The sequence below is a fragment of the Scyliorhinus canicula genome, chromosome 16 (genome assembly GCF_902713615.1).
Source record: "Scyliorhinus canicula chromosome 16, sScyCan1.1, whole genome shotgun sequence".
In the NCBI taxonomy this organism is placed as follows: domain Eukaryota; kingdom Metazoa; phylum Chordata; class Chondrichthyes; order Carcharhiniformes; family Scyliorhinidae; genus Scyliorhinus; species Scyliorhinus canicula.
This window is the reverse complement of record NC_052161.1, coordinates 82,972,954-82,986,936: the sequence shown is the minus strand read 5'-3', so window position 1 is coordinate 82,986,936 and position 13,983 is coordinate 82,972,954. Positions and strand designations below refer to the sequence as shown.

Below are 13,983 nucleotides of genomic sequence, written 5' to 3'. Positions count from 1 at the left end.
GGCGGAGAGGGAGGGAGGGCTGGGGCGGAGAGGGGCGGCTGGGATGGGGCGGAGAGGGAGGGAGGGCTGGGGAGGAGAGGGAGGGATGGCTGGGGCGGAGAGGGGTGGCTGGGATGGGGCGGAGAGGGAGGGAGGGATGGGGCGGAGAGGGAGGGAGGGCTGGGGAGGAGAGGGAGGGAGGGTTGGGGCGGAGAGGGAGGGAGGGATGGGATGTTGTGAGGGTGGGAAGGGAGGAGGGCAGCTTGCTCTGTTCCCTCACCTGAATTCGCTCGCTGGGTTTGCCACCGCCTCTGTCCAACAGGCCGCATCCTCTGGGTTTCGGAGACACTCACCTCCCTGCACTGCAATCCTCGGGGCATCTCCTGTCTCGCTGCCACCTGCGGGGAGGGGTGCGGCACATCCCAGCCGAATACCTCGGCCGAGAAGCACGCATGGAGAAACAGGGTGTTAGAGATAGATGGTGATCCGATGTCAGAACTGGGCTGATATCACCAAAAAAAGACAATATCCCTTCAGCTGAGAAGAGTTAAAATCGCAAACCCGGTCCTCCCCGCAAAAGAAAACCTGCGGACACTGAGAGGAGGGAAAATTTCATAACTGAGACAATAAACAGTACTTTGTGTTGGGGATGAAGGATCCAGAACCAATTGGTAAATGGACTGAGGGCTATCGTTCCCTGAATAAGCAGCGGAAAACGTAGAACAAACAGTGTAGAAGGACGCCATTCAGCCCATCGGGTCTGCACCGACCCACGTAAGCCCTCACTTCCACCCTATCCCCGTAACCCAATAACCCCTTTTAACCGTTTTGGTCACTAAGGGCAATTTATCATGGCCAATCTACCTAACTTGCACGTCTTTGGACTGTGGGAGGCAACTGGAGTACCCGGAAGAAACCCACACGCACACGGGGAGAACGTGACCCAGTGGAGACTCGAAGCTGGGACCCTGGCACTGTGAAACCACGGTGCTGTCTACTTGTGCTATCATGCTGTCCTCAATGTTCCAGCGATAGGGGATGTTGGCTTCTTGCTGTGCTCCCTGTGGAACTCAGGACCTGCAAGGGGCCGGGGTTCAGCCGTTTCCCTTCTCTGCCCGGACTTACCTGCTTGTGCAGTGTGACATCCGAGCCAGGAGAAGGAGGGATGGAGTGGAGATTTCGACCGGAAGTGCGCCTGCACGACGGCCCTCGCTCGCTCGCTCGCCTGGTAGTAGAGCTGGGCATAGTCTGGACGGAGGAGCCCCTCGTGAGCGAACTGCGGGCAAGCAAGCAAGAGAGAGGGGTGGGGTGGTGTGATTAAAGGAGCGGTCGCAGTTATACATGCCCCCTGGGAGTCAGACGCAGAACCCATCCTGGCACACTCACCTTAAGGGCTCGGAGGATGGTGAGGGTCTCTGGGTGTTTGCTCAGAAGGCGCGTGGATGAACCCGATACGGAAAATGTTCCCAGGTCTGTCGCAGCCTGCATGAGGATGGGGAGTGGGCAGTGGGTGGCAGAAGGGAACAGAGAGGGGGAAAGAGGGGAAATGGTTAATGCCTGAAGGTGACCATCAATACACTCACACTTCCCCCACCACTGTCAGACTGCCAACACACACATCTCCCCTCCACCTTTGCCTTGGGGATGGGTTGAAGGTCACAGTGTGGGACAGGGTTATGTAAAGGGTCGAGGGTCAAGGTGTGGCCACGCGTTGGGGAAGGGTCAAGGTAACTAGTGTAGGAGAGGTGTCAGGAAAGGTTGAGGGTAAAGGTGAGGCACAAGGGATAAGGTAAAGGGTGAAATTGTGGCACAGGGGTCAGGAAAAGTCATGGGATGCGGTGTGGTTGAAGGGAAGGGCTGAGGTTAATGATGTGGGAAAGCTCGGTGGAAAGGTCGAGGTTACGGTGTGGAACAGGGGTCAGAGGAAGGGCTGAGGGTCATGGTGCAGGACAGGGGTCATGAGGAGGGTCTAGGGTCATGCTGTGGGATGTGGTCAGGAGAAGGGTCGAGGGCCAAGATGCAGGACAGGGGTCATGGAAAGGTAACGATGCAGGACAGGGGTCAATGGAAGGGTTGGAGTTCAGGATGCAAAATGGGGATTAGGGGAAGGGTCAAGAATCACAATTTGGTGCATTCATTTTGTGTGTATGAGGGTTCACTCCCGTTGCAGAGGGGTGTGGGGTGAATTCAGTTCCCCCACATCGCCCTCCCGTCGGATTCACACTCACCCCCTTCCCCAATAACTCACGTTAGCTAGGCTGCGAATAGCCGCACACTCCTCGGGTGTCAGGACACCATCGAAAACCACTCGCTGGTTCCCACTCAACTGGTTCGAATCCATCAGCACTTTCAGATTGGCAAAGAGTGATGAAGAGGCTGCAGAGAGAAGAAAAATGAGACAGAACAGGGGCAAGCCATTTACCTTTCTCGATTCAATGAAGGGATGGAATTACACCATGTTGGATACAGAGAAAAGCTCTTCATAAACTGTCCCCGTCAAACACTCCCAGGACAGGTATAGCACGGGGTTAGATACAGAGTAAAGCTCCCTCTACACTGTCCCCATCAAACACTCCCAGGACAGGTATAGCACCGGGTTAGATACAGAGTAAAGCTCCCTCTACACTGTCCCCATCAAACACTCCCAGGACAGTACAACACGGGGTTAGATACAGAGTAAAGCTCCCTCCACACTGTCCCCATCAAACACTCGCAGGACAGATACAGCACAGGGTTAGATACAGAGTAAAGCTCCCTCTACACTGTCCCCATTAAACACTCCCAGGATAGGTACAGCACGGGGTTAGATACAGAGTAAAGCTCCCTCTACACTGTCCCCATCAAACACTCCCAGGACAGGTACAGCACGGGGTTAGATACAGAGTAAAGCTCCCTCTACATTGTCCCCATCAAACACTCCCAGGACAGGTACAGCACGGGGTTAGATACAGAGCAAAGCTCTTCCTAAACTGTCCCCGTCAAACACTCCCAGGACAGGTACAGCACGGGGTTAGATACAGAGTAAAGCTCCCTCTACACTGTCCACATCAAACACTCCCAGGACAGGTACAGCACGGGATAGATAAATTCTTGATGTCGCGAGGAATTAAGGGCTACGGGGAGAATGCTGGTAGGTGGAGTTGAAATGCCCATCAGCCATGATTGAATGGCGGAGTGGACTCGATGGGCCGAATGGCCTTACTTCCACTCCTATGTCTTATGGTCTTATCGGGACGCTAAATGGCTTTAAGGCAGAGATACCGAGTAAAGCTCCCTCTACACTGTCCCCATCAAACACTCCCAGGACAGGTACAGCACGGGGTTAGATACAGAGTAAAGCTCCCTCTACACTGTCCCCATCAAACAATCCCAGGACAGGTACAGCACGGGGTTAGATACAGAGTAAAGCTCGCTCTACACTGTCCCCATCAAACACTCCCAGGACAGGTACAGCACGAGGTTAGATACAGAGTAAAGCTCCCTCTACACTGTCCCCATCAAACACTCCCAGGACAGGTACAGCATGGGGTTAGATACAGAGTAAAGCTCCCTCTACACTGTTCCTATCAAACACTCCCAGGACAGGTACAGCACGGGGTTAGATACAGAGTAAAGCTCACTCTACACTGTCCACATCAAACACTCCCAGGACAGGAACAGCAGGGGTTTAGAAACAGAGTAACGCTCCCTCTTCACTGTCAACAAACACTCCCAGGGCAGGTACAGCAAGGGGTTAAATACAGAGTAAATCACCCTCTACACTGTGTGGTAGTCACCACTGATGTATATATTGTATATAGAGGATGTTGTTATAGGTGCTTTACGGTAAAGCCCCTGTACTACAGGTACGGGGGTAGATCCCTGCCTGCTGGCTCCACCCAGTAGGTGGAGTATAAATATGTGTGCTCCCCGTCCAGCAGGCATTTCGTCTGCTAATGTAGGAGGCCACACATCTCAGTGTAATAAAGCCTCGATTACTTCCTACTCTCGTCTTAGCGTAATTGATAGTGGATCACACTGTCCCATCAAACACTCCCAGGACAGGTACAGCATGGGGTTAGATACAGAGTAAAGCTCCCTCTACACTGTCCCCATCAAACACTCCCAGGACTGGTACAGCACGGGGTTAGATACAGAGTAAAGCTCCCTCTACACTGTCCCCATCAAACACTCCCAGGACAGGTACAGCACAGGGTTAGATGCAGAGTAAAGCTCCCTCCGCACTGTCCCCATCAAACACTCCCAGGACAGGTACAGCACAGGGTTAGATACAGAGTAAAGCTTCCTCTACACTATCCCCATCAAACACTCCCAGGACAGGTACAGCACGGGGTTAGATACAGAGTAAAGCTCCCTCTACACTGTCCCCATCAAACACTCCCAGGACAGGCACAGCACGAGGTTAGATACAGAGTAAAGCTCCCTCTACATTGTCATCATCAAACACTCCCAGGACAGGTACAGCACGGGGTTAGATACAGAGTAAAGCTCTCTCTACACTGTCCCCATCAAACACTCCCAGGACAGGTACAGCATGGGGTTAGATACAGAGTAAAGCTCCCTCTACATTGTCCCCAACAAACACTCCCAGGACAGGTACAGCACGGGGTTAGATGCAGAGTAAAGCTTCCTCCGCACTGTCCCCATGAAACACTCCCAGGATGGGTACAGCACGGGGTTAGATACTGAGTAAAGCTCCCCCTACATTGTCCCCATCAAACACTCCCAGGACAGGTACAGCACGGGGTTAGATACAGAGTAAAGCTCCCTCTACACTGTCCCCATCAAACACTCCCAGGACAGGTACAGCACGGGGTTAGATACTGAGTAAAGCTCCATCTACACTGTCCCCATCACACACTCCCAGGACAGGTACAGCACAGGGTTAGATACAGAGTAAAGCTCCCTCTACACTGTCCCCATCAAACACTCCCAGGACAGGCACAGCACGAGGTTAGATACAGAGTAAAGCTCCCTCTACATTGTCCCCATCAAACACTCCCAGGACAGGTACAGCACGGGGTTAGATACAGAGTAAAGCTCTCTCTACACTGTCCCCATCAAACACTCCCAGGACAGGTACAGCATGGGGTTAGATACAGAGTAAAGCTCCCTCTACATTGTCCCCAACAAACACTCCCAGGACAGGTACAGCACGGGGTTAGATACAGAGTAAAGCTCTCTCTACACTGTCCCCATCAAACACTCCCAGGACAGGTACAGCACGGGGTTAGATACAGAGTAAAGCTCCCTCTACATTGTCCCCATCAAACACTCCCAGGACAGGTACAGCACGGGGTTAGATTCAGAGTAAAGCTCTCTCTACACTGTCCCCATCAACCACTCCCAGGACAGGTACAGCACGGGGTTAGATACAGAGTAAAGCTCCCTCCACACTGTCCCCATCAACCACTCCCAGGACAGGTACAGCACGGGGTTAGATACAGAGTAAAGCTCCCTCTACACTGTCCCCCATCAAACACTCCCAGGACAGGTACAGCACAGGGTTAGATACAGAGTAAATCTCCCTCTACACAGTCCCCATCAAACACTCCCAGGACAGGTACAGGACGGGGTTAGATACAGAGTAAAGCTCCCTCTACACTGTCCCCATCAAACACTCCCAGGGCAGGTACAGCACGGGGTTAGATACAGAGTAAAGCTCCCTCTACACTGTCCCCATCAAACACTCCCAGGACAGGTACAGCACGGGGTTAGATACAGAGTAAAGCTCCCTCGACACTGTCCCCATTAAACACTCCCAGGACAGGTACAGCACGGGGTTAGATACAGAGTAAAGCTCCCTCTACACTGTCCTCATCAAACACTCCCAGGACAGGTACAACACGGGGTTAGATACAGAGTAAAGCTCCCTCTACACTGTCCTCATTGCCCTGAATAGGATCAAAATACAAACCTCTCAGAAGCTGAATGTCGTCGTTGATCTGTGTGACGATCTCCAACGGTTTACCCTGCATGGTGTCGATCTCTGGTGAATCTGGCGGGCTCTCTGAGCTCTCTGGCCTGAAATAGAAAAGACTCAAGATCCTCTGCCGGGGCAAGAATACATACACTATGCCTACCGCACCACCCAATCACTGTCGGAGTGTTAGTACTGGGGGAGCCCTGCACTGTCAGAGGGTCAGTACTGAGGGAGTGCCGCACTGTCGGAGGGTCGGTACCGAGGGAGCGCCGCACTGTAAGAGGGTCAGTACTGAGGGGGTGCCGCACTGTCAGAGGGTCAGTACTGAGGGAGCGCTGCACTGTCGGAGGGTCAGTACTGAGAGAGTGCTGCACTGTCAGAGGGTCAGTACTGAGGGAGTGCCGCACTGTCAGAGGGTCAGTACTGAGGGAGTGCTGCACTGTCAGAGGGTCAGTACTGAGGGAGTGCCGCACTGTCAGAGGGTCAGTACTGAGGGAGTGCTGCATTGTCAGAGGGTCGGTACTGAGGGCGCCCTGCACTGTCGGAGGGTCAGTACTGAGGGGGTGCTGCACTGTTGGAGGGTCAGTACTGAGGGAGTGCTGCATGGTCAGAGGGTCGGTACTGAGGGTGCGCTGCACTGTCAGATGGTCAGTACTGAGGGAGCGCCGCACTGTCAGAGGGTCAGTACTGAGGGAGTGCCGCACTGTCAGATGATCAGTACGAGGAAGCACCGCATTGTCAGAGGGTCAGTACTGAGGGAGTGCCGCACTGTCAGAGGATCAGTACTGAGGGAGCACCGCATTGTCAGAGGGTCAGTATCGAGGGAGTGCCGCGCTGTCAGAGGGTCAGTACTGAGGGAGTGCTGCACTGTCGGAGGGTCAGTATTGAGGGAGTGCCGCACTGTCGGAGGGTCAGTATTGAGGGAGTGCACACTGTCGGAGGGTCAGTACTGAGGGAGTGCCGCACTGTCGGAGGGTAAGTACTGAGGGAGTGCTGCACTGTCGGAGGTTCAGTACTGAGGGAGTGCTGCATTGTCAGAGGGTCAGTACTGAGGGAGTGCCTCACTGTCAGAGGGTCAGTAATGAGGGAGCGTTGCACTGTCAGAGGGTCAGTACTGAGGGAGTGCCGCACTCTCAGAGGGTCAGTACTGAGGGAACAACGCACTGTCGGTGGGTCAGTACTGAGGGAGTGCTGCATTGTCAGAGGGTCAGTACTGAGGGAGTGCTGCACTGTCAGAGGTCCAGTACTAAGGAAATGCCGCACTGTCAGAGCGTCAGTACTGAGGGAATGCCGCACTGTCAGAGGGTGAGTACTGAGGGAGTGCCGCACTGTCGTAGGATCAGTACTGAGGGAGTGCTGCATTGTCAGAGGGTCGGTACTGAGGGCGCCCTGCACTGTTGGAGGGTCAGTACTGAGGGGGTGCTGCACTGTTGGAGGGTCAGTACTGAGGGAGTGCTGCATGGTCAGAGGGTCGGTACTGAGGGCGCGCTGCACTGTCAGATGGTCAGTACTGAGGGAGCGCCGCACTGTCAGAGGGTCAGTACTGAGGGAGTGCCGCACTGTCAGATGATCAGTACTGAGGAAGCACCGCATTGTCAGAGGGTCAGTACTGAGGGAGTGCCGCACTGTCAGAGGATCAGTACTGAGGGAGCACCGCATTGTCAGAGGGTCAGTACTGAGGGAGTGCCGCACTGTCAGATGATCAGTACTGAGGGAACACCGCACTGTCAGATGATCAGTACTGAGGGAGTGCCGCACTGTCGGAGGGTCAGTACTGAGGGAGTGCCGCACTGTCAGAGGGTCAGTACTGAGGGAGTGCCACACTGTCAGAGGGTCAGTACTGAGGGAGTGCCGCACTGTGGGAGGGTCCGTACTGAGGGAGCGCTGCACTGTCAGAGGGCCACTACTGAGGGAGCACCGCCTTGTCAGAGGGTCAGTACTGAGGGAGTGCCGCACTGTCAGAGGGTCAGTACTGAGGGAGTGCTGCACTGTCAGAGAGTCAGTACTGAGGGAGTGCTGCACTATCAGAGGATCAGTACTGAGGGAGCACCGCATTGTCAGAGGGTCAGTACTGAGGGAGTGCCGCACTGTCAGAGGGTCAGTACTGAGGGAGTGCTGCACAGTCAGAGGGTCAGTACTGAGGGAGTGCTGCACTGTCAGAGGATCAGTACTGAGGGAGCACCGCATTGTCAGAGGGTCAGTACTGAGGGAGTGCCGCACTGTCAGATGATCAGTACTGAGGGAACGCCGCACTGTCAGATGATCAGTACTGAGGGAGTGCCGCACTGTCGGAGGGTCAGTACTGAGGGAGTGCCGCACTGTCAGAGGGTCAGTACTGAGGGAATGCTGCACTGTCAGAGGGCCAGTACTGAGGGAGCACCGCATTGTCAGAGGGTCAGTACTGAGGGAGTGCCGCACTGTCAGAGGGTCAGTACTGAGGGAGTGCTGCACTGTCAGAGGGTCAGTACTGCGGGAGTGCTGCACTGTCAGAGGATCAGTACTGAGGGAGCACCGCATTGTCAGAGGGTCAGTCCTGAGGGAGTGCCGCACTGTCAGATGATCAGTACTGAGGGAACGCCGCACTGTCAGATGATCAGTACTGAGGGAGTGTTGCACTGCCAGAGGGTCAGTACTGAGGGAGCGCCGCTCTGCCAGAGGGTCAGTACTGAGGGAGTGCTGCACTGTCAGAGGTTTAGTACTAAGGGAGTGTTGCACTGCCAGAGGGTCAGTAATGAGGGAGTGCCGCACTGTCAGAGGGTCAGTACCGAGGGAGTGCCGCACTGTCAGAGGGTCAGTACTGAGGGAGTGCCGCACTGTCAGAGGGTCAGTACTGAGGGAGTGCTGCACTGTCAGAGGGTCAGTACTGAGGGAGTGCTGCACTGTCAGAGGGTCAGTACTGAGGGAGTGCCGCACTGTCACAGGGTCAGTACTGAGGGAGTGCCGCACTGTCAGAGGGTCAGTACTGAGGGAGTGCCGCACTGTCAGAGGGTATGTACTGAGGGAGCGCCGCACTGTCAGAGGGTCAGTGCTGAGGGAGCGCTGCACTGTCAGAGGGTCAGTACTGAGGGAGCGCTGCACTGTCAGAGGGTCAGTACTGAGGGAGTGCCGCACTGTCAGAGGGTCAGTACTGAGGGAGCGCCGCACTGTCAGAGGGTCAGTACTGAGGGAAAGCCGCACTGTCAGAGGGTCAGTACTGAGGGAGTGCCGCACTGTCAGAGGGTCAGTACTGAGGGAGTGCCGCACTGTCAGAGGGTCAGTAATGAGGGAGTGCCTCACTGTCAGAGGGTCAGTACTGAGGGAAAGCCGCACTGTCAGAGGGTCAGTAATGAGGGAGTGCCTCACTGTCAGAGGGTCCGTACTGAGGGAAAGCCGCACTGTCAGAGGGTCAGTACTGAGGGAAAGCCGCACTGTCAGAGGGTCAGTACTGAGGGAGTGCCGCACTGTCAGAGGGTCAGTAATGAGGGAGTGCCACAGAGTCAGAGATGCTGCTTTGGGGCGTGACTAACCCGCTAGTTCACAGAAACTGCCGTCAAGCGTGTCGGTTGCTGACCCCCAGGTAGTGGCTAAATATTTCTCGCAAGGTCAGATTGATTGCGAGGCACATCGCGAAACTCATTGTCAGAACTCGTTTGCAGAGCTCTCAGAGATTCTGCTCTGAAGAAGCTGCAGGCTGACTTTACCTGCGTTTTCCTTGAAGGGACTGTGGGATCAGTTCAGCTGGAGTCCAGGAATCCTTGGGAAAGGGAAAAATGGGAAGAGGAACGGGATGACAATGGGAAAAAAGGTCAAAACAAATTCATAGAATTTAAAGTACAGAAGGAGGCCATTTGGCCCATTGAGTCTGCACCGGCCCTTGGAAAGAGCACCCTACCTTAGCCCACACCTCCACCCTATCTCCGTTACCCCAACTAACATTTTTTGGACACCAAGGGTAATTTAGCATGGCCAATCCACCTAACCTGCACATCTTTGGACTGTTGGCACGGTAGCACAGTGGTTAGCATTGTGGCTTCACAGTGCCAGGGTCCCAGGTTCGATTCCCCGCTGGGTCACAGTCTGTGCGGAGTCTGCACGTTCTCCCCGTGTCTGCGTGGGATTCTTCCGGGTGCTCCGATTTCCTCCCACAGTCCAAAGACGTGCAGCTTAGGTGCTTTGGCCATACAAAATTGCCCTTAGTATCCAAATAAACGTTTAGGAGGGTTATTAGGTTATGGGAATATTGAGGGCTTAATTGGGCTTCATTGAGAATCTGGAGGCAGTTTCGCCAACACTTCGGGTTTGGGGCAGTGTCAAGGAAAATGCCGATTCGGATCGGGGGAACCACAAATTTGAGCCAGGGAGGTGGGATGGAAATTTCCGGAAATGGGAAGAGAAGGGGATTAAGATGCTAAAGGATTTGTTTCATAGGGGTCGGTTTAAGGGGTCATGGTTAAAGGATGGTCACGACTGGGAGTTAAATATCCGAGGGTATCAAACTATTCAGAAGGACAGAGTGGATGGTAAGGGAGGTGGTGTTGCTCTGTTATTTAAGGATGACATCCGGGCAATAGTAAGGGATGACATCGGTGCTATGGAGGATAAGGTTGAATCCATTTGGGTGGAAATCAGGAATAGTAAGGCGAAAAAGTCACTGATAGGAGTAGTCTATCGGCCACCAAATAGTAACGAGATGCTGGGGCAGGCAATAAACAAAGAAATAACTGATGCATGTAGAAATGGTACAGCAGTTATCATGGGGGATTTTAATCTACATGTCGATTGGTTTAACCAGGTCGGTCAAGGCAACCGTGAGGAGGAGTTTATAGAATGTATCCGCGATAGTTTCCTAGAACAGTATGTAATGGAACCTACGAGGGAACAAGCGGTCCTAGATCTTGTCCTGTGTAATGAGACAGGATTGATTCATGATCTCATAGTTAGGGATCCTCTCGGAAGGAGCGATCACAATATGGTGGAATTTAAAATACAGATGGAGGGTGAGAAAGTAAAATCAAATACTAGTGTTTTGTGTTTAAACAAAGGAGATTACAAGGGGATGAGAGAAGAACTAGCTAAGGTAGACTGGGAGCTAAGACTTTCTGGTGGAACAGTTGAGGAACAGTGGAGAACCTTCCAAGCGATTTTTCACAGTGCTCAGCAAAGGTTTATACCAACAAAAAGGAAGGACGGAAGAAAGAGGGAAAATCGACCGTGGATATCTAAGGAAATAAGGGAGAGTATCAAATTGAAGGAAAAAGCATATAAAGTGGCAAAGATTGCTGGGAGATTAGAGGACTGGGAAATCTTTAGGGGGCAACAGAAAGCTACTAAAAAAGCAATAAAGCAGAGTAAGATAGAGTATGAGAGTAAACTTGCTCAGAATATAAAAACAGACAGTAAAAGTTTTTACAAATATATAAGACAAAAAAGAGTGGCTAAGGTAAATATTGGTCCTTTAGAGGATGAGAAGGGAGTTTTAATAATGGGAAATGAGGAAATGGCTGAGGAACTGAACAGGTTTTTTGGGTCGGTCTTCACAGTGGAAGACACAAATAACATGCCAGCGACTGATAGAAATGAGGCTATGACAGGTGAGGACCTTGAGAGGATTGTTATCACTAAGGAGGGAGTGATGGGCAAGCTAATGGGGCTAAAGGTAGACAAGTCTCCTGGCCCAATGGAATGCATCCCAGAGTGCTAAAAGAGATGGCTAGGGAAATTGCAGATGCACTAGTGATAATTTACCGAAATTCACTAGACTCTGGGGTGGTCCCGGTGGATTGGAAAATAGCAAACGTGACGCCACTGTTTAAAAAAGGAGGTAGGCAGAAAGCAGGAAATTATAGGCCAGTGAGCTTAACTTCGGTAATAGGGAAGATGCTGGAATCTATCATCAAGGAAGAAATTGCGAGGCATCTGGATAGAAATTGTCCCATTGGGCAGACGCAGCATGGGTTCGTGAAAGGCAGGTCATGCCTAACTAATTTAGTGGAATTTTTTGAGGACATTATCAGTGCAGTAGATAACGGGGAGCCGATGGATGTGGTATATCTGGATTTCCAGAAAGCCTTTGACAAGGTGCCACACAAAAGGTTGCTGCATAAGATAAAGATGCATGGCATTAAGGGTAAAGTAGTAGCATGGATAGAGGATTGGTTAATTAATAGAAAGCAAAGAGTTGGGATAAATGGGTGTTTCTCTGGTTGGCAATCAGTAGCTAGTGGTGTCCCTCAGGGATCCGTGTTGGGCCCACAATTGTTTACAATTTACATAGATGATTTGGAGTTGGGGACCAAGGGCAATGTGTCCAAGTTTGCAGATGACACTAAGATGAGTGGTAAAGCGAAAAGTGCAGAGGATACTGGAAGTCTGCAGAGGGATTTGGATAGGTTAAGTGAATGGGCTCGGGTCTGGCAGATGGAATACAATGTTGACAAATGTGAGGTTATCCATTTTGGTAGGAATAACAGCAAACGGGATTATTATTTAAACAATAAAATATTAAAGCATGCCGCTGTTCAGAGAGACTTGGGTGTGCTAGTGCATGAGTCACAGAAGGTTGGTTTACAGGTGCAACAGGTGATTAAGAAGGCAAATGGAATTTTGTCCTTCATTGCTAGAGGGATGGAGTTTAAGACTAGGGAGGTTATGTTGCAATTGTATAAGGTGTTAGTGCGGCCACACCTGGAGTATTGTGTTCAGTTTTGGTCTCCTTACTTGAGAAAGGACGTACTGGCGCTGGAGGGTGTGCAGAGGAGATTCACTAGGTTAATCCCAGAGCTGAAGGGGTTGGATTATGAGGAGAGGTTGAGTAGACTGGGACTGTACTCGTTGGAATTTAGAAGGATGAGGGGGGATCTTATAGAAACATTTAAAATTATGAAGGGAATAGATAGGATAGATGCGGGCAGGTTGTTTCCACTGGCGGGTGACAGCAGAACTAGGGGACATAGCCTCAAAATAAGGGGAAGTAGATTTAGGACTGAGTTTAGGAGGAACATCTTCACCCAAAGGGTTGTGAATCTATGGAATTCCTTGCCCAGTGAAGCAGTTGAGGCTCCTTCATTACATGTTTTTAAGGTAAAGATAGATAGTTTTTTGAAGAATAAAGGGATTAAGGGTTATGGTGTTCGGGCCGGAAAGTGGAGCTGAGTCCACAAAAGATCTGCCATGATCTAATTGAATGGCGGAGCAAGCTCGAGGGGCCAGATGGCCTACTCCTGCTCCTAGTTCTTATGTTCTTATGTTTGCAGGATTGAAGGAGCTGGAAGCAAAGTATGGGCTGGAGCAGGGAGAAATGTTTGGATACATGCAGGTTCGGGATTTTGCCAGAAAGGAGCATGCCGGAGGAACCGGCCTCCACATTGCTGGAGGAGGTGCTGACGACAAGGGGACTGGAGAAGGGGGTAGTGTCAGCGGTGTTCGGAACTATTTTGGAAGAGGATAAGGCACGACTGGAAGGGATCAAAGAAAAGTGGGAGGAAGAGTTGGGAGAGGTTATAGAGGAGGAGATCTGGGGCGAAATTCTCCGACCTCCAGCAGGGTCAGAGAATCGCCCGGGGCCGCCGAAATTCTCCGCCACCCGGGAATTGGCGGGGCCAATGCTATGGGCCGAAGTCCTGCCGCTGGGAGGCCTCTCCCGCCGCCGAGGTTTGAACCACCTCTGGTGGCGGCGGGATCTGCGGCACGAGCAGGCCCCTGGGGTCCTGGGGGGGCACGGGGCGACGGATCCCGGGGCCCCACGATGGCCAGGCCCGCGATCGGGGCCCACCGATCGGCGGGCGGGCCAGTGCCGTGGGGGCACTCTTTCCCTTCCGCCGCTGCCACGGCCTCCACCATGGCGGACGCAGAAGAGAATCCCCCAGCGCGCATGCGCCGGTGGTGACGTCACCACTGGCGCATGCGCGAACCGGCGAAGGCCTTTCGGCCAGCCCCGGCGCCGGGCGGTGGCCGTCAAAGGCTGCTGGTGCTGGTTTTGGCGCCAGTCGGCGTGGTGCCAACCGCTCCGGCGCGGGCCTAGCCCCTCAATGTGAGGGCTTGGCCCCCAAAGGAGTGGTTGGCGCCACTCCGCTGCGCCAGGACCCCCCGGCCCGCTGGGTAGG

General features: G+C 52.9%; 1 protein-coding gene across 2 annotated transcripts in view; it reads right to left on the bottom strand.

The window, feature by feature from the left end:
- Window positions 1-228: 228 nt before the first annotated feature.
- Window positions 229-13,983, bottom strand: part of LOC119950811 (prolyl 3-hydroxylase 1-like) — a 56,157-nt gene continuing 42,402 nt past the window's right edge. The window contains exons 8-13 of one of the 2 annotated variants that reach the window (XM_038773627.1): window positions 9,583-9,635; window positions 5,897-6,003; window positions 2,228-2,355; window positions 1,366-1,461; window positions 1,105-1,255; window positions 229-377 (exon numbers count right to left, since the gene is read on the bottom strand). In XM_038773627.1, the coding sequence (XP_038629555.1) occupies window positions 256-377; window positions 1,105-1,255; window positions 1,366-1,461; window positions 2,228-2,355; window positions 5,897-6,003; window positions 9,583-9,635 (657 nt within the window). In that variant the 3' untranslated portion in view covers window positions 229-255. Of the gene's footprint in view, window positions 421-1,104; window positions 1,256-1,365; window positions 1,462-2,227; window positions 2,356-5,896; window positions 6,004-9,582; window positions 9,636-13,983 lie in introns of both variants that reach the window. The other variant, XM_038773626.1, reaches the window with a different exon arrangement.